This window comes from Pygocentrus nattereri, chromosome 30 (genome assembly GCF_015220715.1).
Source record: "Pygocentrus nattereri isolate fPygNat1 chromosome 30, fPygNat1.pri, whole genome shotgun sequence".
Taxonomy (NCBI): domain Eukaryota; kingdom Metazoa; phylum Chordata; class Actinopteri; order Characiformes; family Serrasalmidae; genus Pygocentrus; species Pygocentrus nattereri.
Window position 1 is genome coordinate 2,517,501 of NC_051240.1, and position 26,634 is coordinate 2,544,134.

A 26,634-nucleotide genomic window follows, 5' to 3' on the forward strand; every position below is an offset into this window, starting at 1 on the left:
GCTAGGTTAGCTGTGTTATTAGCATCGCTGGCTAACGACTAACCACCTCCCCGCCTCTGGCGGCCTACTAAAGCCGCAATCTGCGTGTTTTCAACAAACAACACTCATTTAAATCGCGATTACTGAGTTTTATATTCTTACGTTTATATTCAGCCATTAATCGTTTTAAAGCAGTTCCAGCCATCGCGGCCTGTTTACTCTCCACCGGCCTGAAGCTGCAGAGACTGCGCTCACAGGCAGAGGGCGCCACCGCCACTGAGAACACCACCGACATCTGAAGCGCAGCTCACTAAAGTGCACTGCGCCCTCTGCTGTTCATCTATGGCTCACTTGGAAAATAAAGCGTCCAGTGTTCTTTAGACTAAACGGAACGGTTCTAGCTAGAACTGTGTATTCTCTAAAGAACCATAGTCATGCTTAACTGGTGAAATGGTTCTACAGATTGATGGAAGGTTCTATATAGCACCAAAAAGGGTTCTGGTATATAGAAACATATACAACACATTCTCCATTAATCAGAATTTTTAAAAATAGTTAAGCATACAATGGCTCTACATGTAACTCATGGTTCTAAATAGAATTATGCCCTTTATTAAAGAACCCTTGCAGAACCATCTTATTTAAGTGTGCTTTAGTGGACTGTCACGAGTGGGTTTTTTATGCTTAAGTAGCTGACTAAGCATGACTACAGCACAAATATAGACATTTAATTCTCTATCCAGAAACCATCAGTGAACCTACAGGTGTCTTCTGAGGTTTATACGGAATGTTGATGGTAAAATAACGGAAAATCAGAAACAGTAAGTTTTCTTTGGGCACTACAGACCACTGCAGTCATGTCGTCGTTTTGTAGTCGTTGCCATGCCCGTATTAGGAACTCCGGGTCTAAGCTTCATTTCTCTGTGGCCAAAACGAACAGGGCTTTCGAAAAACCGGCTCTATCGCACCCTGTGTTAAGAAACAATGTCCAGAACCCGATACGTTTTGTCCTGTGAACATTCTTCTCTCGCATATCACTGGATCCTCTGAATTACGAGGACGTTAAAAAGTTAAAATATGAATATTGCTACATGTGAGCTCAAGCTACTGCGCGCTGAATTCACGTCATTAGACTGGCAGCCTCCTTCAGCAGGCTTTGGCAGTAAACACTTCCATGTTCAGACTGACAGCAGCTGAAAAGAAGTCAGAGCAAAATCAGGTTTACCTGCAGTTCTCTGTTTTTCGTCTGATGCTCACTGAAACACGATCGGTCTTAGATCTTTCCTTTTAGCTCCATTTGAAAAGATCTACAAACGTAGGTTAGGTTACATTCACTCGGCCTAATCCAGTAAGGCTCAGTTTAATATCACTGCTCACAGCTGATAAACTGATTTAGGCGGTCATAATGTCCTAATTATTATTTTAATGCTGGTAAAATTTTTCTGAGGACGTTTTCTCAGGACATTCGCCAGCTTTTTGTTTTACTTTTCAAGATGGTTGGGCCATTTAAGGTGGAACGGGGAAGGTCGAACAAGCAGCCGGCGAAAAAGAAGCTGACATCAGCTATCAGGAATGATATGGGGAGGTTTCACGGTTAGGTTAACGTTTAATAGCCGAGTGACACTGACTTATTTTTGCTGTTTCACTGAACTGGTCGGTATTTTGTCTTGCTTGCTAATATTTGTGAATATTCAAAGAAGAAGCTGTGAAAAATGAAGCTAAATAGAGCCTCGTAGTTTTAACATGGCTAGTATTTTTGATGAGTTTTAGCCTATCAAAATATCCCACCCAGAGTTTTTATTTTACGGCTGGACCCGTGAATGTGCCCTACAGTAAAACAATTCGATAAGATAGCACAGCTCGTCTGAGCACCGGCTCAGCCAGCCTTAGTCTCGTGTAGCTTAGTGACGTCAAATGGATGCGCAGTAGCTTTAGCCCTCCTGTAGCAATATTAGTATTATAGCTCTTTACGACCTCGTAATTCAGAGGATCCAGTGGTATTCGGGAGAAAAATGTACACAAGATAAAACACATCGGGTACTGAACATTTTTGTGGGAGCGATAGAGGTGAAAACCCTATTAAGGGGCCCTTATTAGTCCCACAACAGGGAAATTTCACCTCCGCATTTAACCCATCTGTGAAGTGAAACACCACATACACACTAGTGAATGCACACACACAAGGGGGCAGTGAGCACACTTGCCCAGAGCGGTGGGCAGCCCAATCCACAGCACCCGGGGGTTAGGTGTCTTGCTCAAGGACACCTCAGTCATGGACCGTCGGCTCTGGGGATCAAACCGGCGACCTTCCAGTCACAGGGCCAGTTCCCTAACCTCCAGCCCACGACTGCCCCAATTGAGTACTGCCCTATTCATTCTGGCCATAGAGAAATAGAGCTTAGACCCGGAGTTCCTAATATGGGCATAAGGAGGACTACAGAATGACGCACGACTACAGGGGTCTGTTTTGCCTCACAGCAATTGAATGGATTTTAAGTTCTCAAAACTATCGTAAAACAACGTCTCGGACATCAGGCAGGTTATTCATAACCATGTCATGTAAGAACTTTCTGTGATAAGCTTTTAGAGGTAGACGCCAGGTTCCTATCACCACCACCGTGAGATATACATACCATAGATATATCTATGGCCCTGTATATGATAGTAGTGCAGTGATATCTATGGTACCTTCGCTGCCTTGCGCGCCCTCTGCTGGACACTGCGACACTAACAGCACCGCCTCCATGGCGACGGTTACAGAGTTAAAGTGCGGTGAGTTTTACTTAAATATTTACTAATCAAACACCACCTGAATAATAATTACTCATGAATTAGCTGCTTTATGAGTTGGAAGCGCTTGACAGAAGCTGTGACGTTTTCCAAATGATTTTTTAAAGCGGAGAGTGGAGTGTAGCGTTAGCTTTAGCACCCTGAGCTAATGTTGCTGTTGAAGCTGCAGAAACACGAAACTGATTTCTCTGCTGGAGTTTTTATCCCCTCATTCTTGGGGTTTTTCGGGTCAGTTTCATGCTTTTTTTGGATGTTAAGGAGATGTTAGAGACATACACAAATGCTTGGCTGGTTTATTTTAGTTTCAGCCAAATTTCTGAATCTTACATTACTGAATAGACGCAGTGTACACATCAGTTTCAGAAGATGCCTGGTTTAAAACAAACTCTGAGATCTCTCACAGACTTATTTTCACAATTTGGCATCTTCAGTCTAACAGAAAATGTCATTTTTCGCTATATAACCTTCACTGACGAGGTTTATCCAGTCGTCCAGTGTGGGGGGATCAGGACTCGGCCAGCGGCTCATTACAGCTTTTTTACTCACAGTTAATAAAACGATTCATGAATATTTGTGATTTTGGTACGTCAAAATTGACTACATCCAGGAGAAAAACTCACACTAAACTGTTTTATTAGCATTAATACTGTCTGAAATGTTCAAACGGAGACACTGAACCATTTCCTCCACCTGAAACCAGTAATAAATCAGCTCCCCCAGATAGGTTTAAAATTAAAACGATTCTTCCCAAGATAAAGTAAAAATGTATAAACTGCACAGGTAAGTAGAATGAATCTGATCAAAAATGGAGAGAGATTTTTTTTGCTTATATTGGGGTTTATTTGCACATTTGAGTAGAGAATGATGGTTTGTGTTTCTCCTGTTGGAGAAGAGTTTTAACCATTAACCATCGCTCCACCTGTTTTTCCCCGTTTTGTATTGTAATGTTTTATACTAAGGCTGTTTGCTATCCGGCGTCAACCAAAGGAGTATGGGCTCCCTTTTTGAGTCTTGGTCCATCTCGAGGTTTCTTCTTCTTGCTCTTAGGGAGTTTTTCCTTGCCACTGTTGCCTTTGGCTTGCTTGGACCCAAATGTTTCTGTAAAGCTGCTTTCTGACATGTGTTGTAAAAAAGAGCTGTATAAATAGACTTTGAACTTTTTTTTTCCAACCTGTATTGTGAATAAAGAGCTCTGCTGTGTTCTTCTGCAGCGCTGCGGGAGGCGCTAGAGTCTCGAGGCGTTTTGGGGCAGCTGAAGGCTCGGATTAGGGCTGAGGTGTTTCGGGCGCTGGACGATCAGAGCGAAACTCGACCCCCACTTACCCACCAGAACCTGCTGATTAATGAGCTGATCAGAGAATATCTGGAGTTCAACAAGTATCGATACACGGCGTCAGTTCTGACCGCAGGTGAGCCGACAGGACCAGGTTTAGCTCAGTTTGACCAGCAAACCTGAAACAGCACGTTTCACACAGCATGATCCGAACCACAGCTTTCTCTCCTGGCATGCTGAGATTCTGAACTGATGGCCAATACTGAGCACTGATCTCAGTTAACAATAATAATAATAATGATCTTTATTTATAGAGCACTCTTCATAGCAGTGGCAGCTAGAAGTGCTTTACAGACAGCCAATAAAGCTTAACAGTAACAGAAGAAGCTAAGTATGAATTTAAAATGATATAAGACAAAAACACAGATCAGATTGAACAGATAAACACCAGAGACACAGAGTTTTAATGAAGCGCTGAGTCTCTCCATGTTTTCTGTATTTTATGGAAGGTGTTTACAGAAGGTCAGTATCTGCAGATCAAAGATCATAAACAGACAGACCTTCAGGAGCTTTAGGGTCATTTAGAGCTTTAAAACCAGCAGCAGAGCTTTAAAACCAGCAGCAGAGCTTTAAAATCTTTCCTAAAAATCTCCAGTGGATCACTAAGGATCCATAATGATAATATATCATCATATCGCTCAGCTGTGGTTCTCACTGCTGTTCCCTCTGCTCTGAAGACGGTTCCACTACAGGTGATGAAACAGAACCAACTTTACTCTTTGCTTTGTAGCAGAGCTTAACAGTTGAATACAGTTGAAAAAATACAGCGTATTTTAATGCATTACATTTAATTCACTAAATGTGGTTTATTAAAGACAGTATATTGAACAGTGCATTAAATAGAGAGTGTTTGTTTTTCTCATGTTGACTGTGTGTCAGAATCTGGTCAGCCTGAAGCTCACCTGGACCGTCAGTTTCTGGCAAGTGAGCTGAATGTTGTAGAAGATCCGGGTGCCAGAGCTGTGTAAGTGATTCAGACTATATTTAGTTCTGTTAAACTGTAAACACATTCAGTTATAAGTTACTGCAGGAGGCCGACCTCATGACTATTTCACTATGATTCTTTATGGTACAATTCACAATCATTTTCAGAGCGACTCTATTGGGTAATTTGTGAAAACGCGCTGAATATACACAGCGTTCCAAATTATTATGCAAATTTTATTTTTCCCTGATTTTCCTAAATGGTCGATGCAAATGAGTCAGTATTATAAGTCATCACCTGTTAGAGTATAAATTGAATTTTGTTGACTAAACCTCCCAATGATGACAGTATATTCTTCAAAAATTAAAAAAAAACAAAATGCACTGTTCCAAATTATTATGCACAGCAGAGTTTCAAAACATTTTATACGTTGTAAAGAACTGAAAATGGCCTTTTGTTGAATTTGCAGCATTAGATCACATTCACTGAAATCAAAAGCTATTTCAGTCAAAAACATCCTAACAGGCCAAGTTACACGTTAACATAGGAACCATTCTTTGATATCACCTTCACAATTCTTGGATCCATTGAACTTGAGTTTTTGGAGAGTTTCTGCTTGAATTTCTTTGCATGATGTCAGAATAGCCTCCCAGAGCTGCTGTTTTGATGTGAACTGCCTCCCACCCTCATAGATCTTTTGCTTGATGATACTCCAAAGGTTCTCTATAGGGTTGAGGTCAGAGGAAGATGGTGGCCACACCATGAGTTTCTCTCCTTTTATGCCCATAGCAGCCAATGACACAGAGGTATTCTTTGCAGCATGAGATGGTGCATTGTCATGCATGAAGATGATTTTGCTCCGGAAGGCACGGTTCTTCTTTTTGTGCCATGGAAGAAAGTGGTCAGTCAGAAACTATATATACTTTGCCGAGGTCATTTTCACACCTTCAGGGACCCTAAAGGGGCCTACCAGCTCTCTCCCCATGATTCCGAACCCAAAACATGACACCGCCACCTCCTTGCTGACATCACAGCCTTGTTGGGACATGGTGGCCATCCACCAACCATCCACTACTCCATCCATCTGGACCATCCAGGGTTGCACAACACTAATCAGTAAACAAGACTGTTTGGAAATTAGTCTTCATGTATGTCTGGGCCACTGCAACCGGTTCTGCTTGTGAGCACTGGTTAGGGGTGGCCAAATAGGTTTAGGCACCACAGCAAGCCTTTGAAGGATCCTACACCTTCAGGTTCATGGGACTCCAGAGGCACCAGCAGCTTCAAATACCTGTTTGCTGGTTTGTAATGGCATTTTAGCAGCTGCTCTCTTAATCCGATGAACTTGCCTGGCAGAAACCTTCCTCATTCTGCCTTTATCTGCAGGAACCCGTCTTCATCATCACCGAATCAGCCACAAATCTCTTCACAGTGCGATGATCACGCTTAGGTTTTCGTGAAATATCTAATGTTTTCATACCTTGTCCAAGGCATTGCACTATTTGACGCTTTTTGGCAGCAGAGAGATCCTTTTTCTTTCCCATGTTGCTTTTCCCATGTTGGCCTGCTTAATAATGTGGAACATCCTTCTTAAGTAGTTTTCCTTTAATTGGGCTCACCTGGCAAACTAATTATCACAGGTGTCTGAGATTGATTTCAGTGATCCAAAGGGCCCTGAGACACAATACCATCCATGAGTTAATATTGAGAAACAAAAAAATGAATCTTTGACACTTCAATCCAATTTGCATAATAATTTGGAACGTGGTGTAAATAAAGCAGCTGTTCACACAGCACTGAAACACAGACATTAACAACTGTCTATGTAGTTGGACTGTTACCTTTTGAAAATAGTCTAAATATTGTCTTGACTAAAATGTAAATGTGTCATTTATTAGGTATTATATGTATTATAGGTATTATAATGATTGCTTGTAAAGCAGCATTCAGTGTTAAACCAGGGAGGTTTTGCGAGCATCTTAGTGATTCACTTCTAACAGAGTATATATCTAAAACCTGGGTTCTGTATTTCAGCTTTTCAGCTTGGATGTGTGTTTGAGTTCTTCTGATGGTGGATTACTGTTTTAGATCAGTTCTGCTGTACAGAACCAGATTCAACTCATTCAATGTGTTTTAATTGGTTTTGTGTGTGTGTGTGTGTGTGTGTGTGTGTGTGTGTGTGTGTGTGTGTTTCAGTCCTCTGCTGTATGGCCTGCTCTCACACTTCCTCAGCAGTAGAGATGGAGGAACATTTTTAATCAGAAACCCCCTGGACCCCCACCAGCCAGTCAACAGAGAGCAGGACAGTTTATAAACCCTCAGGTTAACCAGAACCATCACAGCTTTGAATCTCCTGCCTGTTTGATCCTCAGTAATGAAGAAAATTTCCTAATGAATAAAACTTCCTGCGGGTATTCTAGACCAGGAGAACGTCACCTGACCAGCTTTCAGTGATGAATGTTTACATGCTGAAGTGGCCAAAATTCCATTTGAGGAATTACTAGTTAATTTGTCGTGTCTCTGTGTTTTAGAGCTGATGGAGTCTCTCTGAGATTAGAATCACTGTTGATTAATGTGTAAATAATAATATGTTGTTTTTTTAATCCTTTTTTTTTTTTTTTACTTTCACAAATATTAAAATGCTCCTTTAATGTGAAACAGCGTTGTTGCTTTTAAAAGCTGTAACTATGAACACATGTGTGTGCTTAAAGGGTTTTCTGCTTGGTGAAATGGTTTTTCAGAATAATGGAGATGTGTTGTTTGTGGTTAATTTTAACTATAGTAAACACGTCCCTTAGTCTGGGCCATGTACCCAAAGCTTTTAAACTAGCAGTTATCAAACCCCTGATCAAGAAACCAAACCTTGATGTTGCCGTTTTGTCTAATTTCAGGCCTGTTTCTAACTTACTGTTTATATCAAAGATCTTAGAAAAAGCTGTGGCCCAACAACTTAGTTCATATCTACACAAGAAAAATTTCAATCTGGATTCTATATATGAAAAATTTCAATCTGGATTCAGGCCACATCACAGCACTGAGACGGCTCTAGTTAAGATTACTAATGATCTTCTTCTTGCCTCTGATCAGGCTACATATCTCTCTTAGTGCTACTTGACCTCAGCGCAGCCTTTGATACAATAGACCACAATATTCTCCATTTTGCAGTGTTTAAAAAAACTAGCATCACAACCTGACATAAAATAAAATAGCATGTTTTCCAAAGACCAGCATCGCTTGAACTTGGCTTGCTGTTTCTTGTGATTTTGTGCGATATTACTAAGCTGGTCCTGACTGCTGTCTCCCTGGATGAGTGGAGCTTTATAAACAATCCTTGCTGCCTTTGCAGCCTCGCTAGCAGATCTTCAGATGGCCGAGCCCGCTCTCCATCAGTCGAGCTCCTGTATTTCTCTGCCTGTTTACTCTCGCAATGGTGATTCAAACTGTAATCCTTAACCACAGCTGTTCTCCACAAACCAAGCACCCAGCTTTACATTTTACTTCAGTAAATAAATATTTAGAAGTCCATGTCTTGTTAAAAACGCTGCATTCAGCATCAATAAAAAGCAGACTTGGCAACTGTTTAATGGAACAACCTTGAAGTGGAGTCGGGATTCCCATGAGGGGAAGTGATGCAGGCAGTTCAAAATGGGATTGAAACGGATGTTTGGACAGGAACAACCAGAGAAATTGAAGAAAGTAGAGGCCAGCATGATGCAGAGTTCATAGCTGAGCATTATTTTTCATTCAGCTCATTCACAGATTTAAGTCGCTTCCTGATTATGGGTGGAGTTTCACTGCAGAACACAACCTTGTTGTTATTTACACAAACTGCTTCCTGTTATGTGCAGTTTAATGTGTTATCAGGGATAATTTGCTTCAGGCTGTGAGTGGTTTGTATTTTGGTATAACTACTGATGGAGCAGGTGGGGCAGTCAGCCATGTGTTCTGGGTTTCTCAAGCGCTAGAGGGCGCTCCCGAGTGAGTCCAAAATGAATGGATTGATATGGAACATTTGAGCAAAATCATAGTTTATAAATGCTTAAACACTTTAATGTAAAGGAATGCGGTCATTTCCTGAACACTAAAAACATTTTAACACTGCTGTTATATTTTTAAGAGCTTTTAAACTCTTATAGGCACCTCATGTAGGCCCATGACGTCAGTGAGCGCAAACAGCCAATGAGCTGCTCTGCTCGCCAACCAATCATCCCTCTCTGGCAGTAAATCCCCGCCTCCTGCTGCCCAAAATCCGTTTGCTGTAGAAAAAAGAAAATATATCGGTAAGATTTCTTTGTTTTTTTAGTTGAATACATCCTTCTACTTTCTAAAATGAAAGAAACGTTCTGGGCGAGTGATTAGAAACTATTTTACCTTTTTGGTTTTAGCCGTTGAGAGGCATTTACTCCCATTCATTGGGGACTCACTCGCGGACGCCCTCTGCTGTTTAGCTGTCCTGTTTTTATATAACGGGCGGAATAAGAAGTGGCCAGGCTCTGGGGCAGTCACACAGCGTTGGGGCCAGACCTCTTAAAGTCTTTATTGGACCCCTTGAGGGGAGGGAAAGATCAGAACAGCGCCATCTGCTGGATGAGGTCAAAACACTACAATTCATCATTCTTTGCTCCACAGGGTAATAATGAAGAGTAAAAATCACTTAAAGCCGGAATTTTGGCGAAACAGTCAATTTGCAGCTGTACAAACTCTGCAGCTAATAATACAGTAACATACACAATACTGAGTGATATAATGTCAAATATAACTGAATATGAGGCGGCACTGCATGTTATGTTGTACAGTCTGTAACTCGTTCATCATTAATCTATGCTTTGAGCACACATAGCAGGGGGCGCTCTGACTACCTTCCTTCCCTGCAGAGCTGAACAGAACCCTTTCCCTTTCAGTGATTATAAAATAAACTGACTGTACAAACTTTTAATAATAAATTAATAGGATTTACACTCCAGAACCAGAGTCACTTCCGCTTTACAGGTCTTGGGACTTGACGTCACGCTATGCTGCGTTATGGGATTGTTCCGCCATATTGGCAGGGTTCTCTGTTTACCTGCTACCAGGGAGTAGTTAACTAGTGTGCTACTTTTGTAGCTAACTACAAATTTTTGTACCTAATAGCTGTAGCAACTACCGTTTTATGAAATGTAGTTAGTAGCTGTAGGGGCTACAAATTTCTGTAGCTATAGTGATCATTTTCGCTACAATTTCCCTATAGGCTTCAGGTAATCCGCTCAGAGTCGGAACTACAGAATGCAGTCGTTAACTGGGCTGGAAGCGACTGTGCAGTCGGTCAACCCCACACGCTTATCACCCCTTACTAGTAGGCTTAGCTCAGGGGTCACAACCAAAATGTTAAGAAGAACCATTCTGTCCTTTCAACAAAATTAAACCACCTTGAGAGCCACTACCATGTTATGTTTACCATCATAGCTGTAAATAAGTCTCAATATGTGCTGATGTATTAGTATAGGCTAAACATATAACATTAATGAAAACGGAGACTTACTTTGCTCTGCTTTAAGCTTTGGCCCAGCTCCTCACACCTCAGTCAGGAAACTTTTCCACGAGTTTCTTGTAAAATGTCTCTTAACGTTAGACTTTTTACAAAGCTGAAGTCGCTTCTCGTTCATATTGTCCCATTCCACTTTAAATGGTGCCTGATGCTCCAGATGTTACTGCTGCACCATTTAAAGTGGAAAGGGAAAATTCGAATGAGAAGCTGACTTCAGCTTGGTGAGTTGTTGCAGTATGAGGAAACCAGTTGAGCGCTTATAAATGCAAATAAGTCTATTTGTCTATTGATGTTCGTCTTAAATCTTTCTCTTTGCCATTTTGTTATCTGCGTTGCTGTGTGTCCAACAGTCTGTGCGTCAGTCTTCAGTGTTGAATTTTGGTGAATTTGCAATTATACATTAACTCCAGCATTTAAGACCATTTATTGGGAAAACTGTGTTATAACGATTTACAGCCAAGTAGGATTATGTTATTTTACCTAAAAATATCTAATTCTACTGTTGAGTCACAGCAGCTCTGCTGCAGTGGAGAGATTATTCAGACCTGATTCTCACCTCAAACAGAGCCAAGGTGACTGATGAGAACTGTCCCAACTTTTGAAATGTGCTGTTGGCATCAAATTCAAAATTGGCATATATTTTTCAAAAAATGACAACATTTCTCAGTTTCAACATGTGGTGCATTGTCTTTGTACTATTCGCATTTACATATAGGGTTTAAATGATTTGCATATCATTTCATGCTATTTGACTGACTTACCCTGCCACCATGGAGGATTACCCATAATACACTGGGTTGTGACATCATATTCCCAAACCCTGGATTCTCTATTTATGCAGTTTCATTGACTCTCATCCATGCAAGAAAAAACAGCATAGACCAGCATGATGACCACCAAACCAGTATATTTTTTTTTATGATGCTGGTATGCTGGTCAACCAGTATGACCATGCTGGGGTAACCAGCTAAACCAGAACCAGACCAGCATAAAACAGAGTAGAACAGCATGAAATGCTTGCTGTTCTGTGCTGGGTTTTTTTCGGCAGGAATCATTGAAAACAACATAATAAACTTCAGTCATTGCTCTTGATTACAGCATTGACTCTGTGAGGAATGTCAACACATTACTGTCGTTTTCATTCATCTGAGACGATAATGCTAAAATCAGCTAATCACAGTATCCAAGTCCTGCAGCGTTCTCACACTGATAAGCTCCGAATGCCTGAGATTTTTACATTAAAGTCTTACAGTTTAACTGCTGTAAGTAAATAACCAGAGAGATAACAGATTAACAGAGAAAGAAAAACAAACACGGATTATTTTTGGTTAAAAAAACCTACACATCAACAGTTGTTTACAGAGGGAAAAACATCTAGAAGCTTCTCTAAACGTTTGAGCCTCAGAGGATCTGCAGTTCAGCTGCTTTCTCTAAATATCTGGAATGTCCTGCATTGAAGCGTTAAAGTGATAGTTTGGTGAAAAAAGAACAGACACACTCTTACCAAAAATGGCTCTAAGGTTCTTTGGTGCTGTATAGAACTGGTATTTCTCATCATAGAGAAGAACCATTTAACCACATATGGAACCTTCATGCATTCCACTGTTTCTTGGAGTGTTCACAGTTCTATATGTGATCACTGCCTTTACTGAAGAACCCTTTAAGAACCTCTTTTTTTTAAAGGTGTTGTTGAACATTTACATTATTTGGGAGTTGCTCATACCCAGAGCAACTTAGAGTTCAATCATTGTACACAGGTAGGTGAAGGCAGCGTTAGGAGTCTTGTCCAAGGACTCATTGGTACAGCATAGGGTGCTTACCCAGGTGGGGATTGAACCCCAGTCTACAGCATAGAAGGCAGAGGTGTTAACCACTACACTAACCAACCGCTTGATCAGCCAAGATGTGTTTGGTGTATAAAGTTCTTCTTTAGTTATAGCACAACAAATGTACAACAAATAGTGGCTGCTAATACCCCAGTCTTATAACTTGGCCCAAAGCGTGTGGAGATGTTCAGTATCTCTAAAACATTTATTTATTATGCGGTTTCTGATTCTGTATGATTCATTGTGATCTATAAACACAGACTAAAGTATATTAACATTGGCAAAGCTGTAATCACTGTATCGTTCGAGTTCAATGTTGTGCAGAACTGCCGTCTGTTTACGGACCGCTGCATGACTGACAGCTGCGTTTCTGATCTGTTCAGGGTTAATAACATTGATTTGTCGCCTCATTTTCAGTGCGACGTTTTTGTCCATTTGCAGTTTCTCTCGCTGTATTCTGAGGTGCTGAATCTCTCTGCTTGACACTGGTGGATGTTTGTGTCATTATGGAAGTGAAGAAACTGTACTGACCGTATCTGGACCAGTTAACAATCTGATGCATGATTTGCTGTAATGCACAAAAGTGTCTGCTGGTTCCTGATAGTGTCCAGCAGTTTCTAATGGTATTTTGTGTTTACCTGATGGGTTGACATCACAGTCTAAAAATTCTCATGGTTTAATAGGTGTTCTGCTGAAAAAGGACCATACTGATTCTAATGGTCTATTTTCAGCAGGACATAATCGTACAGTGTGACTCAAATACAGACCTATGTTTGTGGTTTTTTGTATGGTTTTTAGAATGAAGCAGTCGTCCAAACAACTTTAGCTTGCTCAGTCTCACTAACAAGCTAGAAACCTTCGCAATTAACCTACGAGTTATGATGATTTAAACTTCATCTTCCAACTCGAACTGTGGAAACTTTATCTGATTGAACATTGAGAGAAGAGAAAGAGAACTGCTGTTACTCTGCTCTCTGAGAAAGTTATGTTTGGTATTTGTGATGAAGGCAAAACACCAGAGGACGCCTGTGAGCAAGTCCTCAATGAATGAGGTAAATGGCGATAAATGGATAAAAAATTATAGTTATTATAGTTAAAATAGTCTCTAATCACTAATCCAGAACTTTTCTTTTAGTTTTAGAAAGTAGAAGCTTGTATTTCAGCAGGACGTGGGCAGCAGGACACTAACATTACTGCAGCTGAGTGCTGATTGGTTAGCATTACTGCTACTAAATACTGATTGTTTAAAATTACTGCTACTGAGAGCTGATTGGTTGGCATTACTGCTACTGAATGCTGATTGGTTGGCATTACTGCTACTGAGAGCTGATTGGTTGGCATTACTGCTACTGAGAGCTGATTGGTTGGCATTAGTGCTACTGAGTGCTGACTGGTTGGCATTACTGCTACTGAATGCTGATTGGTTGGTATTACTGCTACTAAGAACTGAGTGGTTGGAATTACTGCTACTGAATGCTGATTGATTGGCATTACTGCTACTGAGTGCTGACTGGTTGGCATTACTGCTACTGAGTGCTGAGTGGTTGGAATTACTGCTACTGAATGCTGATTGATTGGCATTACTGCTACTGAGTGCTGACTGGTTGGCATTACTGCTACTGAGTGCTGATTGGCTGGCATTACTGCTACTGAGAGCTGATTGGTTGGCATTACTGCTACTGAGAGCTGATTGGTTGGCATTAGTGCTACTGAGTGCTGACTGGTTGGCATTACTGCAACTGAATGCTGATTGGTTGGTATTACTGCTACTAAGAACTGAGTGGTTGGAATTACTGCTACTGAATGCTGATTGATTGGCATTACTGCTGCTGAATGCTGATTGGCTGGCATTACTGCTGCTGAATGCTGATTGGTTGGCATTACTGCTACTGAGAGCTGATTGGTTGGCATTACTGCTACTGAGTGCTGATTGGCTGGCATTGATCATCTGAAAATGTGCCCACTTTCCCAAGAGTTTGGTGTAAAGTGTGACTGTTCTTCATTTCTCAGGCTGAAGACAGAAGAAGAGTTGAGGAAGATCTTAGTTAATGTGAGGAAGAGTGCATTATCACACTAGAACCGAGCATTTCCATAAGAAGAACTGTTAAAACAAACATTTTGCATCAGGGCGTCTGGACGTGTATGACTGAGAATACCTCTCTGGTGGTGTTGCCAAGATGGCCACCAATGTGAACAGACTTTCCTTTAAGGACCTTGTTTAGCAGCCAACCAACACAGGACACCCTGAATGTCAGGGGTATTTCACACGTTGAGCAGACTTAATTACGTAAGTGTGTTGTTCTGTGACATCATTAGCACCATAAAGCTGAAATGAGAGAACAATAGAAGAAGGAGAAAAATAAAAAATGTTTGTTTGCCGGCTGCTGAAAGTGTGGGCTCTTTATCAACGTCAGTGAGGCTTCATAGGCTAATAAAACCAGTGCTAATTAACTTCAGCCCTGACTCCTGGTCCATTTTTCCCTCTGAGGAGAGCCACTGTCTGACCAGGTGCTGTCGTCCACTTCCCTTAATTGGTGTGGATGCTGGCGGGCCGCAGTGGGGGGAGTTGCGAGTTAGTAAATAGTGTACAGATCTGTTTCTGTGCGCGGTGCTGTTGGCTGTAACAATGCCATCACTGTGCTGCTGAGGCTGAACCATATTTAGTCACTCGGTCTTTCCTTTTAAACACAGAATGCAGACGAGATTCCAGCCGGACCCCACTGACCTTATATGGCACAACACACGTCCAACAGAGTGCATCTCTCTCTCTCTCTCTCTCTCTCTCTCTCTCTCTCTCTCTCTCTCTCTCCGTGGTGCACTTGCTCTAATGTTCCTCCTCTTCATCCATCTCAGACTCTCTGCAGAGAGCCGAGCACCTTCTAGGAAACTCAACACATGTTTATGCATATTTAGTCGCTACCGCTGCTGTACGTGACATTTTAATCCAGGAAAGCAGAATTTAATTCAAGTGCATTTAGAATCATCCACAGGTCACTTGTTAAACCATTAGGGTCGTGTACACTGTAACTCATTTAAAAAGGCCAAAATGCAATACAAAACCATCAGTAACCAACAGACACATTTAATGGTTTCTACAAGTTTTTTGTCAGGGAATACATTTACACTGAAACCCAATCTTGAGCAGCCACCATACTGAAAAAACTAGTGGTTAGCAGGGCAGGATAACAAAACTCAGACTTTTCATCAATAGTGTTCTATGAATGTGAGTCACACAAACAGCAAAACCAACAAAAGTCAGTCTATCACAGTTAGGCTAAAATGCTCCTTCACACTGTACAGGAGTTAGCGTTACATTAGCTCCCAGAGGCCTCATCTTAACGTTACGGAATTCGGTTAAGTCCTGTTTGAAATCAGAGACCGAAGCCGCTTTTCTCCTGTTTCTGAAATTTGGCTCCTTAAAAATAAAACACAGATTTTCTCACTTTGACCAAAATACTGTCACATATGTGGATTAACTCTTTGGAGTCTGAGTAAAATTTCCTTAAGAAAAGTGTGAGGTCTCAGCATTTTCTTATAAAGCTCTGTTCTAGATCACAGAACTCTCTCAGCAGTCTGTTAGTGAAGAAGGAGAACTTCATTAATGCAGTATTGAGATGGATGAGAGGATTTTTTAAAGAAAGACATTTTGTCCTCTGGGTAAACAGCCGTTCTAACTAGCTCATAGGCTGTAGCCTAATTTTATCTTCATGATGAATTTTATAAGGAAATAATGCTTAGTTTGAGTCACACTAAATGAGAAACATGTAGGATTATCTTTGTAATGTAGGTATCACAGGTGGCTGGCTGTGATTTATGTAGCTGGCTGTGAGTTTGTGGCTCAGCTACGTGCTAGCTGGGCTAGTCTTGCGAGCCGTGATGGTGTCAGATGGACACAGTGGGCTCAGGCTGGACTGAACCACCTGCTCACAATCTCTTCATATATGTGAACGCGGCTGATGTTCAGCAGACGGATCCAAACCGGCCCTGGAAACATCAGGCATCACAAACATGATTTATTGGGCACATCATGAGGTTGTCCTTTTATAGGAAGTTCCATTGGAGCGCGTGGGGGTGTAGGGGGAGCATTCGAGTGGTGGTGGGAACAGGCTGGAATGTGATGTGTGTAACTGCTGGGCTCCCAAAAAGGCTCTCAGAGACTCAACGCAGTGTGTAATGACGGGAATCTCCCTACACGCACATGTATGTGGGATTCCTCCTGTGATAAACAGCGTTTTGGCCATTTTGGGTCACGCTGAACTCAGACAGCACTGATTAGCTCATCACAGCTTAAATAGTAATAGTTCTCCATTATTAATAGTATATTCTAAGCCTGCTTGAATATGAATACTGAAATTAAACCAGTGCTGCTGCAGGAGTTCATTCGTTTACTCATCAGTGACTGAAATGGAGCAAATATGAAAAGAAACAAAAACGTCATGGACAAACTGAATTATATATGAACAAAGAATGTTAGGATTTTAGGCTTGGAAAGATTTAAAGCATTTAAAATCAGGAAGCAATGCTGTCTTTGTAAATTAAAACAGACAACAGACAGACATATATTTACTAAAAGAGAACAATAAGTGATGATAGAGTTTTCTGCTGCAAATCACATTTAAATGTTGCATAACTGTTACATAATTGTTAATTGTTATAATAATAATAATAATTATTATTATTATGTTCAAGAAGCTAAAATGGTAGAGAAGCAAATTATGAAAATGCAGATTATTTTAACTGAAACTGCCTCCATCTAAACCCTGCCCCTCTGATTAGTCAGATTTAGATAAATACAGTTCTACCCATAATAATTCAATATTGATGATGAACTACAACCCCATTTCCAAAAAAATGCAGAATGCAAAGTAAAACAGAATGCAATGATAAACAAATCATGTAAACCGTATATTTAAAGGAAAATACTACAGACAACATATCAAAAGTTGAAACTGAGAAAGTTTTAAGAGTTTTAACTTGCATTTGTGGATCAAATTCAAAATTGGCATAAAATTTCTCAGTTTCAACATTTCTTATGTTGTCTTTGTACTATTTTCTATTAAATATAGGGTTTAAATGATTTTTACATCATTGCATTTTGTTTTTATTTACATTTTGTACAGCGTCCCAACATTACTGGAAATGGTTTTGTACATTTCTACATATCTAAAACAAATACTGACTCAGAGAAGAGATCAAAAGTTTATGTACATACATGCACTTCTGACAATTTGCAACTCTTTACACCACAGATTCAATTCTGCTATGTGAAGTTTCTGAATTACATAAGTAAGCACTAACTCTGGCACTAACTCTGGCACTAACTCTGGCACTGACTCTGGCACTGACTCTGGCACTGACTCTGGCACTGACTCTGGCACTAACTCTGGCACTAACTCTGGCACTAACTCTGGCACTAACTCTAGCACTAACTCTGGCACTAACTCTAGCACAAGCTCCACCATACTCTCCTAGTTAGCATTAGATGCTAGCACTAGCTTAGCTAGCAGGATACCAGCTTTCTACAGTAAAAGTATCTCCATACTGTACTAAATAGCACTGTTTACCGTTTAGCAGTTGTTGTTGTTGTCACTGAGGATTTAACATTCATATAGTGAAGAACTGAACACTGCAGGTAAACAGTGCAGACCAGCATGAATTGAGCAGGAATAAGCTGGTGTGGTGTTAGTCTGTGCTGGTTTATCCTGGTCTGATGCTGGATAGATTATATCACTCTATTAGTGGTTTAGTGCTGGATTATGCTGGTTTATGTTGACCTGGTGCTGATCTGATGCTGGTTTGTGCTGTTTGGTGCTGGGCTTGTCCTGGTCTATACTGAATAATGTTGGTCTGCTATTGGTCTGTGACTGGTCTGCTATTAGTCTTTGCTGGTTTATGATGCTCTGGTACTGGTGTGCTACTGGTTTATGCTGGTTTATAATGGTCTTGTGCTGGTCTAAGCTGGTTTATACTGCTCTATGCTGGTTGTTCTAGCAGGGTATACTGTGCTTCATAAAGATAGAGTGAGATCTGATGCTGTAGTTTTTGCTAATCTGCTAATACAAAAGTTATGTGAAGGTCTTCTATACGTTCATCAGTTTCAGTCTCTTCTTCAGACTCTGAGTCTGTGTGAAGTTCAGGTGTAGGAGGCTGTGTTTCTGTAAAGGTGGAGGGAAGGGGCGGAGTTCGGGTGGTGGGAGGGGATAGGGCTGTTTCAGAATTTACATATTTATAATTCCTCACTTTCTTGCTAAATATAGTTTTTTTTTAAGTATTGTTTAAATTGTTTAATGGTTTAAACTGATTTACTGTTTTCTTTCATCCTTTTGTTCTGTAATGTCCTTGATATGTAACTATTACATATATGTAACTACTGCATATCTGCATACATAACTGCAGCCAGCTGTGCTTGGCTGGTTTCTGGTCTGTAAGAGGTTTCACTGATCATAATTAACCCCCCCCAGGGAGTCTCTCTCTCTCTCTCTCTCTCTCTCTCTCAGCTCCTCCCCCTGCAGCTTAAATGTGTTTGGCTGAGTGTTGGAGCAGTTTGGACTGTTAAGATTTTGGAGAGCACAACAGGAGCCTCCACATCCACAACTCTCCAAACCCAAACCAAATCTGAACCCAAATCCAAATCAGAACCCCGATCCTGATCCACATCCAGGTGACAGAGTGAGTATTGAGAGTTTATTTCTGCTTCCTGCCTCTCTCTCTCTGAGTGCGCTTCCTCTACTGTGCTGACTGTAACTGATGCTCTGGCTGAACATCAGGCTGCTTTGGGGAGATCTGAGACCTTATTAGGGAGAAACTTTATAAAACGTATTCAATATGATGTTTTATGTCGTGACTATATCATCGCTGTCCAAAGAAAACTCTCCAAAATGGTTACTTTACCGGAGAGGGCAAAAACCTTCTTTACTCTCAATGTAAGCTGATGTAGAGAGAATTTATTTGAAGCAATTATCGAAACATTTCTGTTGGTCCCATGATCATGAAATTCTCACACAATGTAAAAAACTGGAAATCACAGAAAATGGAGAATGGAATAAATGGGTTTATTTTGGACAGCAACAATATTGTAGCACAAGAGTAGAAGATGTTGTGATATGTGTGCTCAGTAAAAGAAGCTGCTGGTGCTGATGGAGCTGCAGGCTGAGCTACAGTGTAAGCGTGTGGGATTAAAGAAATGAGTGTCTAATTGGCATGAATGTCAGCACGGCTGGCTTAGCGTGTTGCACCTGTGTGTATGGATATGATGCGGATCTTAATTGGGTTAATTCTTATGACTCCGTTACATCATTAATGAGTTCTCAGTATGAACTGAGCTGCACACTATTAGCACTTTAACCGTCCTTTCAGGTGTAAGTGCATGCTGGGGAAAAAATGCACAGCAGCTTCATCTCTGTGATTGACTATTAAACTGCCGAAGTGACCCACAGACTTTTAAAAGTGCCCACCAAACGCCATTACAGCCTTAAATAGAGGGTGAAGTGGAGCTCTGAGTGTCTCCGTCATGGGAAACGCTGGAGGAAACAGTTTTCACTGTGAGATAGAAAAAAAGAACGAGTGTAACTAACCAAAGAGTTTCCTGTTTTCCTAATATGGTTGTCAAATGCTGCTGTTCTGAGAGATGTGGTGAAGCAGACGCACGCAACGTCAGTCTAGCAAAACTAGCCGAAAATCCACAGAGAGGGTCTGGCTCACTCTGAACCCGGCTGGAGCTGCACAATATTAATCAAAATTCACTATTGGGATCACAACAACACATGCTGCTATTATGATATAATTTATAGAATCGGTTTTACAAAATTAAATTTTTTTCCCCCAAAATTAAGCCTTAAAAAGCACGTTCTGTAGTGATTCAGCATTGGTCTACATACTGCACACTCAACAGATGTTGTTACATTCAATTAGTGTTACAGATGCAGGAGAACGTGAAGTTAGGGAGACTTTTATTGTGTAGTGTGATGTGCTCACCTGCATGGGGATTCGAACACCAGTCTGCTTCAGTACAATCAGAACAGCCACAGACCTGGAGCTGTGATTGGTCAGGAAGCCCAGAGCACACTGTGAGCTACTCTATGGTTGGCTGAAGGCTCATTTGCATATCTGTGACATCAGTATTCCGAAGGCCAACATCACGATAATGATAACTAACGATGCATCATGTAGCCTCTGACTGAAGCCGCATCTCAAACTGAAGCGGTGTTTCTCGGCGCTACGTCACTGAAGGCTGTTTGCTTTGTAGGAATCTTTGATTGATAGAACAGTTTTAGAAAGACACAGAAACGAATGATGTGTGACAGTATATGTAATGAAGCAGATGTACATGTAAATTTAATGGTTTTAGACATGAGATTTATACGCATCACCTTGTTTTCGGAAACTGTAATACGGCAGTACTTTGCTCAAAAACACGGCTTGAGTTCCACTTGAGCTCTTACAGCGCTTGGCTCAAAAAGCCAGGATGACTTTATACAGTTCTCCTGGAGGTTTATAAATTTAATGATTTCATTGTTTTTCCTTTCAAATATTAAACTGAACACAGCACAAAAAGGGAAGATGAGGTTCAACAGGGACCCTTTTAGCCACAACAGTGAGTTTATTATCGGACTCTTGAGGACTTTCAGTCTCTCTTTAGCTCTTTGGTTAACGCTAGCCTTTGTTGCTTTAACAATATAATGCGATTCTGCTGGTCATCTGCTGGATTCCTCATTATCCCTCGGCCGCAGCAGCCCATTTCAGAGCGCTTCTCTAATTCTAGTCACGAACTGAAGCCTGTTTTGGAAGAAGCGCTGGTTTAATTTGCGCTACCTGAGCTTCATTACGGTGTCCTACACCCATGACGCTAATGCTAATGCTATTAAATCTTAGCCATAAAGCAGCTTTCTGCACTAACGTCATTATTTAATATGTGATTCTTTAGTGTCACATCAGTTTGGAGGAAATTAGCCAAAACGTTAGTGGATAGTTACTGATCACATGACTGGGAGGAAAATAAACCATAAAATGTGGCAAAACTGTGCAAAATTGTGTTAAATTCAGTAAATAAACAGTAATAAAATGTGCAGAAGTGTGTCTCTATAAAGGATGTGTAACTTATTTGCACTTCAGAACATGCAATTTGACCGCAAAATTTTATCGAGCTTTTATTTATTTAAGTGCTAGCTAGTAAAAAATGTACTGAAAGTAAATTAGATGAGAAAAGACAAATGGAGTGAGAAAAGGGATGGGAAGAAACAGAAAAGAGAGATGAAGTTGTTCACAGGAGCAGGAGGTCACACAGCTCTATCCCAGCGAATGTGAAGGTCACATGATCTTCTGGGCATCTGGCCGACTTGAGCTCAGGCCAGCGAGCCTCATTCATGTGGGTTTATTTCAGCCATGAAAGTGTCTGATTCTCCTTCAGATGAAGTATGACTCAGTCAAGGACCCAGAGCGAGCATTCAGCTTCATCATGAGGAACGAGCAGACATGCAAGGAATGAAAATGGATTTTTTAGTGGTGTACTTGAAACGAAACTCCTCAAACTTCATTGAGATTAAGGGTCAACGGATCTTCCCAAAGGATGCAGGAAATCCCAGCTTTTAATTACAGCAGAGTTCCTCTGAACGCTCTGTTTGTTGTGTTAGAGTGTTCGAATGGCTGTTTCCCTCAGTTGTCCATGGTCTCAACTGGACACTTTCTGCCTTAGTTGGTCAGCTATGTGGGCCTTTAATTTTTAAAGTGAATGTTTTCCATGGGCTTCACTGGTTCTGCTGAAAGGCATTTGGGTTAAGTGTGTTCCTCACTGCTCCCTGTGTTTCATAGAATAAGCTGTCGCTTCACCTACAGCGGCAAGGGGCTGATGATGTTGAGAAATGAAGGCTTTTTGAGGTTTCTTGGTGAGCTGGACGGTGTTGTCCCTTTTCACAGCTTATCAGCAGACTGACAGAGATTAAGCATCCACTAAAACTCCTGTCTTCAGTTAGCACTGAGCCAGAACAAAGCCGCTTACAGCTAACACCAGCTCGCGCAACTACAGCTTGCAACTGCACCTGACACCATCTTACACAGCAAGAGTTAACAACAGCTTACAACTACAGCTAACAACAACACACACAGCCACAACTAACACCAGCTCACATAACATCAATTAAGATTCCTCTGCTAGCAAAAAAAAGGTTTCTTTGGATGTTGGTATGCTGGTTTATCAACACCTGACCAGTATAAAATGGAACAAACCAGCATGGACTTGAGGCTGGTCTGCTATTTTCAGCAAGGAACCAAAGTTAGCTGCACCTCTCATAACAGCTTCTAACTACTAAGCTAATATCATCACAGAACTACTGCTACAGCTAACACCAGATCACAACTACTAACAACAGCTCAGCTAACACCTGCTCACAACTACTGCTAACAGCACGGCTAACATCAGATCACAACTACTAACAACAGCTCAGCTAACATCAGATCACAACTACTAACAACAGCTCAGTTAACACCAGCTCACAACTACTGCTAACAGCATGGCTAACATCAGATCACAACTACTAACAACAGCTCAGCTAACACCAGATCACAACTACTAACACCAGCTCAGCTAACATCAGATCACAACTACTAACAACAGCTCAGCTAACACCAGATCACAACTACCAACACCAGCTCAGCTAACATCAGATCACAACTACTAACAACAGCTCAGCTAACACCAGCTCACAACTACTAACATCAGCTCAGCTAACACCAGATCACAACTACTGCTAACAGCATGGCTAACATCAGATCACAACTACTAACAACAGCTCAGCTAACACCACCTCACAACTACTGCTAACTACAGCACAGCTAATAGCACCACCTCACAACTACTGCAGCACAGCTAGCAGCACCTCACAACTGCTGCAGCACAACTAACAGCACCTCACAACTATTACAGCACAGCTAACAGCACTTCACAACTACTGCAGCACAGCTAACAGCACCTCACAACTACTGCAGCACAGCTAACAGCACCTCATAACTATTGCAGCACAGCTAACAGCACCTCACAACTACTGCAGCACAGCTAACAGCACCTCATAACTATTACAGCACAGCTAACAGCACCTCACAACTACTGCAGCACAGCTAACAGCACCTCACAACTACTGCTAACTACAGCACAGCTAACAGCACCTCACAACTATTACAGCACAGCTAACAGCACCTCACAACTACTGCAGCACAGCTAACAGCACCTCACAACTACTGCTAACTGCAGCACAGCTAACAGCACCTCACAACTACTGCAGCACAGCTAACAGCACCTCATAACTATTACAGCACAGCTAACAGCACCTCACAACTACTGCAGCACAGCTAACAGCACCTCACAACTACTGCTAACTACAGCACAGCTAACAGCACCTCACAACTATTACAGCACAGCTAACAGCACCTCACAACTACTGCAGCACAGCTAACAGCACCTCACAACTACTGCTAACTGCAGCACAGCTAACAGCACCTCACAACTACTGCAGCACAGTTAACAGCACCTCACAACTACTGCAGCACAGCTAACAGCACCTCACATAACTATAGCGAGCTACAGTGTAGCTAACTACAGTTAACTACACTCAGGTAACACCAGCTCAGCTCAGCTAACTACAGATAAATCCAGGATGTAATCGTTTCTGCTTTTTTCAGAGTACGAATGTAAGAATTTCCCGCTTTGGTGAAACTGCGGTGCCAAAGTTGCTGGCAGCAATTCCTTCATGCTAGTGCAGTATTTTAGCTAATCTGCGACCCGCTGGGTGTGTTGGCGCACTGCACTGTTAGATCACATTCGCTGCTATTTAGCGTGTGTGAGCTGCAGCAGCACCTTTGCCTTTGTGTCTGTAGAAGAGCTCAGCCGTTACAGAGGAAATGAGTCACTCTGACCTCAAAGTGTTTGTGTTTGTGCACAGAAGGTTTGACACAATGCAGGGAGCGACTTCAGTGTCTGCATGCGTAATAAATTATAAGTATTTGTTTAGTAGAAATGCTCAGTGGTTCACGTTCAAACAAAGCCATGAAAAGCCAATTAGCCGAACACACAGTTTGTGTTGTAGAAAAGCTGCACCTGTTTTTACTGGGCGACGGCGGACTTCTCTCACACGCAGGGAATACTGTGCCGGGACATTACGTGCAATCCTCCTATCAGCTGGTCAGCAGTATTAGAGTTGGCCGCCCCCACCCTGCTATCCCTGCTCTGTGTTATCATTTTGGAGTAAACTGGCAGTCCTGCTGGAGGCATACTATTCCCTATAAGGCCTTTGTTTGGGACTTCACTTGCTCTGCTGTTTAGGTCTCTGGTCCACTGCAGAGAAATCTGCCATATAAGGACATCACAGCACGAGACTGCACATCAGCTGCAAAAGCCAAAGGAGAAAAGCAAAACTGTAAAGGCATCAGCGCTGCAGCTCCGGCCTGCTCTGTACGGACTGAATCAATGTGGTTCACTCTATTCTTACTCTGTACTGATCCTGTTCTGACTCTGTACTGAATCTGTACTGATTCTCTGTACTGACTCTGCACTGAATGTTCATCACTCTACACTTCCTCTGTGCTGATTCTGTACTGACTCTATACTGCATCTGTATTGATTCTGCACTGAACTTTATACCTACTCTGTACTGACTGTACTACTTCTGTACTGAATATGTGTGGACCATTCTGTATTCACTATGTACTGACTCTCCTCTGACTCTTTGGTGATTACTGACTTTGTACTGACTCTGTGTGGACTTTGTACATACTCTGTTCTGACTGCAATGACTCTGTTCTGATTCTGTGCTGACTCTTCTGATTGTATTGACACTACGCTAACTCTGAACTGACTCTGTACTGGCTGTACTGACTCTTTTCTGATTCTGTGCTAAGTCTGTCCTGATTGTGCTGACTTTTCTGACTGTACTGACTATTTGCTGACTCTTTACTGACTCTGTACTGAATCTGTATGCTCTTCTGTACTGAATTCTGATTTTGTACTGACTGTGTACTGACTCTCACTCTGTACTGACATCTGATTTTGTACTGACTCTGTACTGACTCCAGATTTTAGACTGACGCTGTAATGTCTGACTCTGTACTGCTTCTCACTCTGTGCTGACTCAGTACTGACTTCTGATTTTGTACTGACTCTGTACTGACTCCAGATTTTAGACTGACGCTGTAATGTCTGACTCTGTACTCCCTCTCACTCTGTGCTGACTCTGTACTGACTTCTGATTTTGTACTGACTTTGTGCTGACTCTGTACTGACTCCTAATTTTGTTCTGACTCTGTGGTAACTCTGCTCTGAATCTGACTCTGTGCTGACTGTACTGTATATGGGAGTGTGTGCTGTCTGAATGAAGTGTTGCTTAAAGCCATTTTAATTCTTCTTTCCCAGTCTCTGCTCTGTGGTCTAAAATTGTCCGTCCCCTATGAGTTGTGGGAATCTTACAGTGGAGGACTTAAAAAAAAAATCACTGAGTTTAACTTAAATCTGCCTCATCAAATCCAGCGGTGTTCATACATCGCACACTAACGCTAATGCTGGTGTTGAGCGGTCTGTGTAATCTCACTGTGGAAACAGGATGTTAATGTAATCTTTAAACATTTACCACAGCAGCTTTAAAGCATAAGTTATTCCTGTTAAAGATGCTCTTTGAGAGTAAAACCCTCTAACAGCCCTCTAACAAATCTCTCTATAGCTACAGCACTAATACTCCATTCATGAAGCCATAAAGGACCATAAACCACTGCTCTCAACTTTGTAACCACTGTTTTTATTTAAAAAGCCAGTCTGTTTTGAGATAAATGTATAAGTGATTCTGATCTGCTCATCCTGAACATCTTCACAGCTTTCAAATCATCCGTAGGAACCAGAACTCTGAGTAATGGTCCAATGGCTGAGAGAGCCATAGAACGTCATCAGTACAGTTCTGTTAAAACTCAGCATCCACAATGTCTCACATTGGATACAAATAACTTATGAAGAAATAACGTATTGTATTTAATTTACTGTACACCACAACTCAAAATTCTTGAAATATTCAATAGAACATTAATAAATACCTTCTGGTGACAACCTTGGCATTATAATAGTAGCATAGCCCTTTTCAACACATTCTCTCTCAGTCAGAAGAACCATTTCACCAAGCAGGGAACCGTTTAATCATGCAAACGGTTCTTTGAGTGTTCTTGGTTCTCCATGGTACCACTGTCTTTACAACATAACTCTTTAAGAACCATCTTTTTTAAGAGTGTA

General features: G+C 41.4%; 3 protein-coding genes across 5 annotated transcripts in view; 2 read left to right on the plus strand and 1 right to left on the minus strand.

Moving 5' to 3' along the window:
• ube2g2 (ubiquitin-conjugating enzyme E2G 2 (UBC7 homolog, yeast)) overlaps nucleotides 1-267 on the minus strand; it is a 3,678-nt gene extending 3,411 nt beyond the window's left edge. Inside the window, exon 1 of the mRNA XM_017715755.2 lies at nucleotides 142-267. Coding sequence (XP_017571244.2) covers nucleotides 142-184 — 43 coding nt within the window. The 5' untranslated portion in view covers nucleotides 185-267. The remainder of the gene's footprint in view (nucleotides 1-141) is intronic.
• Nucleotides 268-2,662: 2,395 nt separating this feature from the next.
• On the plus strand, nucleotides 2,663-7,685 carry cep20 (centrosomal protein 20). The gene is made up of 4 exons (XM_017715792.1): nucleotides 2,663-2,751; nucleotides 3,981-4,178; nucleotides 4,982-5,066; nucleotides 7,224-7,685. Exons 1-4 carry the CDS (start codon nucleotides 2,724-2,726, stop codon nucleotides 7,339-7,341), a joined length of 429 nt encoding a protein of 142 aa, XP_017571281.1. The 5' UTR covers nucleotides 2,663-2,723; the 3' UTR covers nucleotides 7,342-7,685.
• An 11,208-nt stretch (nucleotides 7,686-18,893) lies between these two features.
• myh11a (myosin, heavy chain 11a, smooth muscle) overlaps nucleotides 18,894-26,634 on the plus strand; it is a 57,206-nt gene continuing 49,465 nt past the window's right edge. For all 3 annotated transcript variants that reach the window (XM_017715754.2, XM_017715751.2, XM_037536318.1), the window contains exon 1: nucleotides 18,894-19,046. The gene's annotated coding sequence lies outside the window, so the exon portion shown is untranslated. The remainder of the gene's footprint in view (nucleotides 19,047-26,634) is intronic.